The sequence below is a fragment of the Notothenia coriiceps genome, unplaced genomic scaffold, assembly GCF_000735185.1.
Source record: "Notothenia coriiceps isolate Sejong01 unplaced genomic scaffold, NC01 NC01_scaffold00001443, whole genome shotgun sequence".
Lineage (NCBI taxonomy): Eukaryota > Metazoa > Chordata > Actinopteri > Perciformes > Nototheniidae > Notothenia > Notothenia coriiceps.
In genome coordinates, this window is record NW_011334144.1 from 160,894 (window position 1) to 166,888 (window position 5,995).

Below are 5,995 nucleotides of genomic sequence, written 5' to 3' on the forward strand. Positions count from 1 at the left end.
CACATGGACACCAAATCACCTCACCCCATCGATTTGACCTCTACCTTTTGCAGTCACGCTGGCAATTCAGGTAACGAGCGTAACTGAAACAAAAGATGTCACTGTGCTGTGAAGTATCTAATAAAAGGTATACACATTTTGAAGGGCAAATTGAATGGATTATGCATGAACGCCTGTGGTCTGATCGCTGTTTGCAGGGTACCAGCAGGCCGTCTCATTACCACGTGCTCTGGGACGACAACCACTTCTCTGCAGATGAACTGCAGGTCCTGACCTATCAGCTTTGCCACACCTATGTGCGCTGCACCCGCTCAGTCTCCATCCCAGCACCAGCTTACTACGCCCATCTGGTGGCTTTCAGAGCTCGCTATCACTTGGTGGACAAAGAGCACGACAGGTGAGGGCAGCACTTTCTGTCCATTTATCCTGATAACTTATGTCAGTTTTGGACAATTTAGCTTTTGATAGCACAAAACATTATCAGGTAACTCATTATTCAAGAAAAAGGTGCAAAATGACATGTAATACAAAATGCAAAGGATCTTTTAGTGGCATTAACCTATGTATCTTAAATTAAAATGTTGACTGACCGATCACAAATATTCTCGGTTTTTAACATGGTAACCGTTGACATCCCTATTTCTGTTAAATCTCTCCCAGATCAGAAGTGAATGAAAACCCTGAAATAAACAGTTTATTCATTTTTTCCTGTTCCAGTGCGGAGGGCAGTCATACATCGGGCCAGAGTAACGGGCGGGACCAACAGGCCTTGGCTAAGGCCGTGCAGATCCACCAGGACACCCTGCGCACCATGTACTTTGCCTGAGAGCAGACAGCCCCAGGTTGGCGTGGGTGAGACCCCACTGATGGAACACACTAGCCCTCGCTGTCTCACTGTCAGCTGTAGATACAGTGGCTTCACATAGTGATCCCTACCATACTGACCTGTCAGTGACCCACACGTCTACAATTGTACTTCGGCCCCGGACCCACCCAAATTAAGCCAGCGATTAGACTGTAAGATGCTAAAGCGTCCCTCTTTCTTGGGGTTTGTGTTGAAAGAGGTTTTATTTTTATGTTGTTCATAAGTGTGTGTCTATTATTTGTGAAAATAAGTATGGAAGCAAAAGGACAAGTTTGTACACTGATAGAAAAAAACTACACTTTTTAAACCAATGGGCCGTATCATTTTAAATTAGGTTATTTATCATTTGGAAGAAGCCGTTTACCCTCTTTCTCCTGCTTCTATAGTTTGTTAGGGTTTTGGTGCTTGAAGGGAGAAGGATCAAATTCATCAAAAGATAAATAGGAGGGGGGGAGGGGCTGGTAAATATGATATGCCTAAAGAGTTGCCCCTCTAAGAAACATTATTTATCCGCCAATCAAAGCAAAGTGCACTGACTGGACTGGGTTCTTCAATCAGGACAAACGTACTTAATATATTGGGGGTTATGTGTGATTTTTCACAAAGGGCACTATGTGATGAGAAGTGCCATTGGAGACCACCTTTCTGTTGTCATTTCTGTGGGAACCTTGAAATATGACGGGGGTTTCAGTGTTTTTCTTTGATGGACACAGATGACCAGTTAATGCCAAATCTGGTGACAATTCATTTACTACAACCCTTGGACCAACACCTTTCAGTTTATTCTAAGGGGTTAAGTGTTTAGATACAACAATTAAAAACAGCAATTTTATCTGCCTTTCTTCTTAGGCTAAACTGACGTCATCAGTAACACTAGTGTTCCCATGCCGACTGTTTTTGGGACCGGTTCCCAAAAAAGGATACCTTTCTGATGTAGCCTGAGCCGTGTTTGTAAAAGACACATCATTTAGAAATGAACGTAGAGGGGAACTTGATAAAATCCTTTTTTGTCTGTTTTTATAGTCTAACTTAATTTCAATCAGTTTTGTATAATTATGCATGTAGCTGACTCGTGTTTTAGGCATTTGTGATAAATGTATATTTTTTCTTTCCTTTTTTACACATTAACCCTACCTGTATGTTTTATTGTATATAGCAGCAGGATAGTGTTTTCTGCAGTTTCTTTGTCAGGGCGGGATATTTGTGTGGCGTCTCGATATCCAGGCATTCGGTACATTGGCGTGAAAGCTGCAACATGTAGGAGTAAAACTGATTGAAATTCACCTAAAAAATGTCGTTTGCTCCATGAACTAAGAGCAGTTGTCGCACAAACGCTTGGGTTTTATGCAAATGACTTTTTGTGAGTCTTTTTATGATATAGTAATGTTGGTAATAAGGTATATTTTGAATAAGCTTTCAGTTGAGGATGCTGAAAATATAGAGATTTTTTTTTAATTGCCCACATGTAGTCTAAATTAACACTGTCTATTTGTATAAAGATAATAAATGTTCTCTTGCCTTCTAAGACTGTTACGGTCTTACTAATAATTCTATACATTTCCTAACATCCCATCTAAGTTTTACTACTAAGTTAAGCTCGCAGAGGTTCGCATAGTGTTGATTGGACGTGAGTAGTCTATATTTTCTAACTATGCATCATTTTTAACCAAGACATTTTAGCAGTGGGCTGCCTCACGTACATGTGGGTCGTTTATAGGGGTAGATAATCAGGGTTTTTTTTCGTTGTTGTTTTTTAGCATGTTGCATTTAGTAGCGTTTCTTAGTGCTTATCAGCGCCTTCATGCCTTTCTAACGGGATGAAGCATTTGTGGTCATTTGTAGATTTTATAGCCTAAAAACTTGTTGTATCCTTTGTAACACAAAATCTTTCTTAGCCAAACAAGATTACAAACTTTTACATGATTTGATATTCAAAACACATGGAAGCACAAAAAGGACACCTTGGATTCAGGTGCTAGAAGTTTTCACTGTAAGACACCTTAAATCCTCACTGGACTGGTCAACAAGACTTTTTATCAACAAAAACAACAAAAAAGATACTTCATCCTGTTGAGGATCTTTTCTCTCCCTTCTGACGACGTCTCCGTTTGACCCTTTTTACTCATAACCTGTAAAACAACTCGAAATCCGACTGACTGTGTTTGTGGGGCATTCTGAAAACCATGTACTTACTGTTATGATGTCACTATTGTTCTTATCGGTGCTGGTCTCACAACATGTACATTTGGATGCACTTTTGATAGCAGAACGTCGGTATGACTTCTATAGATGTATGTTCCTCAATGGAAGCAGGAGGCTCGGCCATATTGCGTGACACTGGTGTAATTGTATGGAAATGGCCGTGTGTTCTACCTCTTGTTACCTGTTTTAGTGTTATGGTAACATCACACTGCTGGCCATTTCTGTATAATTACCCCTGCTATCTATCTAATTGGCATTGTTTGAGTCTTGCATTGACAGTAGAGGTTTTAAACGCTTGGTGTGCATGGCGCTTGGTCAGTTTATGTAGTAGGGTGACATTTTATTTCATATTTGACTCAAACTGATAATAGAGAATGTGTTCCTTTTACGGGCGTTGAGCTGTACGACCAAATTCTTGAAGTGTGTTTGTATTCACACACAGCTTTTCCCTTTTTTATTTTTCCTTTTTTATTCTATGCACCTGGTAAAAAAAAAAAAATTCAAACCTTATTTTCCGACAAATGCAAAGCCCTCATCAGCTTTGATCACTACGTATTCTTGAGTTGGAGAAATTGTAAATGCGCCCCGAGCGGTGCTGTTAGTCTGACTGTTTAGAGTTGCTTGCAAACTAAAAACCCAATCGAGGAAACCACACGCTTACATCCGTGTGAAAATAGGATTGTAAGCTATGGTATTCAGGAAAGCTTTCATCAGTTAAAAATCAGATGCCAACATGAATTGAACATTTCTTGTAATCTTGCGTTCTGATTTATGGAGACAGAAGAAAGCCTTGGTGTTGGCTCTGTGAATGGAAATGTCAATGTGGAGAAAGTTGGAAAGTGTCCCAAATGATAGTGCTGAAACTCTGAAGATCAAGTAGTCTTTATAGGAGACGGCTTTGTACTCGTTGTTACTGCTTCTTTCCGGTTTGACATGACCTATACCAGCACCTTAAAATGACAGATCAGAACGCCATTGCTTTTTCCGAACATTTGACAATGTTGTTTTTGTACTAAGCAAGAATGGACTTTTGTAGCTGTTGCATCATTAAAGAGTGTTTATCAGGTGGCAGACTGGCAGCTGTTTTTTATTTTCAAAAGAGCAGTTGGCATATAGGCTTTTTCTAAAATACAAGAGGCGTATCCAACAGGCTTCAGAGCCTCAGCGTGCGCTCTTTAGAAAGCCTGCTCATCAAGATGGATTCTACCTAGCTAACCAGCATTCAACATGTCGTCTTGGAGAAATATCCTAAAGCCTTTTTTAAATGTTAAAAAAAAGCCGAGTGAAGCTTGTAGGTGGTTTGCCTTTTGTACAGTGACGGGGAAGAAAGGTGCTTTATGCAAAACAACATAACTGACAGGTTCTGAAAAGAGCCGACTAGCTACGGACCGAGGCTTGGATCCCAAAGTGCTGCGAGGATGAAGAGTAGTTTGACACGTTCACTATGAATAGAAAAAAGAAAGCTCTCTTTATGTGTCAGACCCCAACATAAACTATACATATCAAGATTCTGAAGAGGCGTGTTACATACATCTGCTTGATCAAGTCAATAATATGTTTTGAACACAACAGTCTGGATGAATGTGGCACTGCTTTATGTTTAAAGGTGCCGAGGTTAATGCCCGGCTGGCAACCCTAATGACATCACTTCACCTCACTTACACTGGTTTTGTGTCCGGGACAAAGCAGGTTGTAGAAGTGGCTGGTTTGTAAAATAAGTTGCATATCATCAGTTCATTTTAATCTTTTTGTATTTGTAAGTATGTTCAACTATAGAGCCGAACGGCTGAGGTGAAGTTCCTCCAATTGTAACGATCAGCCTGTTTTGCTTTTGAATGGTCTTGGAATAAAATAATGCTCGACAACCTATAAATCTGTTTATTCCAAACTACGACCCGATGTATAGTAACGTCTCTCTCTGCCTCTCATCCGTCTCTTGTAGAGAAATTATTCCTGACATAAAGACACCTCTTGTAGAGTAGAACCTATTTTCTTAGCTCCAAATATTAAAAATGAATGTACTTAGTGTGATCTGTAATATCATACAGGCTGTCCATCCAGTACATTTATACCCATGTTTGCCTCTTGTGTACAGCCTTTTCCTTTTGGGTGTTTCACTCTTATTTATAGGATATAATAATAGCAGAAAGTATTATGTTCTTTCTTTTAATATTTCATTTATTAAAGGTCCCATGTCATGCTTTTCCGGTTATTACCCGTCCCCTTGTGTGTTATGAAGGTTGTTATGCATGTAAACGGTCTGCAGAGTCACAAACCCTCAAAGTACACCCTGTAGCGAGTAAAACTCTAACACAGAAAATACCTCCCCAAAACGCCTCGTTGGAGATACATCACTGTCCATTTGATTCTTCCGGGTACTCATGATGTCAACCGTACCCGAAACGAAATGGTCCAATCCGTGGAGCCGTTATGTTAAGCCCACGCTGATTGGTCCAAATTGACCAATCCACGGACTTCCTCACACACACACTCAGTGCAGGCAGCTCTGCTGATCTCTCCTCCCTGGCTGCAGGCTGATAACAGACAGTTGGGATCGCGGCGAAATTCTCTCTGCAGACCCATTCTCTCTGCAGACCCATTCTCTCTGCAGACCCATTCTCTCTGCAGACCCATTCTCTCTGTAGACCCATTCTCACAGCGTTTATCAACCTTTTTCTTACTCAATATCAAGCCACACTTATTGTTTTTACTTCGGCTGTGACTTTGTGTGTGCTCAGGGTGAGTTTGGCTGTGTTTGGCTGTGTATCGCTAAACAAGGAAACAACACCTCCACGGAGCTCAGCGCGATTCACAACGTCCCGACCAATCAGAGCACACTGTGCTCACAGGGAGGGTGGGGGCTGGAGCTATTGGAGCTACAACAAGCCGTTAAAGGCAGAGAGTGAAATTCAGTGAATACACGTAGTT

The 5,995-nt window shown here is 40.9% G+C and overlaps 1 protein-coding gene across 1 annotated transcript; it reads left to right on the forward strand.

The window, feature by feature from the left end:
- Window positions 1-161: 161 nt before the first annotated feature.
- LOC104961028 (protein argonaute-2-like) lies at window positions 162-1,881 on the forward strand. The gene is made up of 2 exons (XM_010789231.1): window positions 162-397; window positions 718-1,881. Exons 1-2 carry the CDS (start codon window positions 162-164, stop codon window positions 824-826), a joined length of 345 nt encoding a protein of 114 aa, XP_010787533.1. The 3' UTR covers window positions 827-1,881.
- Window positions 1,882-5,995: the final 4,114 nt, after the last annotated feature.

Bases quoted from the DNA above. Each gene is read 5' to 3' on its own strand.
- LOC104961028 (XM_010789231.1), top strand. From the start codon at position 162: ATGCATGAACGCCTGTGGTCTGATCGCTGTTTGCAGGGTACCAGCAGG. The intron at 398-717 runs GTGAGGGCAGCA...TTCCTGTTCCAG, and splicing joins GTGGACAAAGAGCACGACAG to TGCGGAGGGCAGTCATACAT.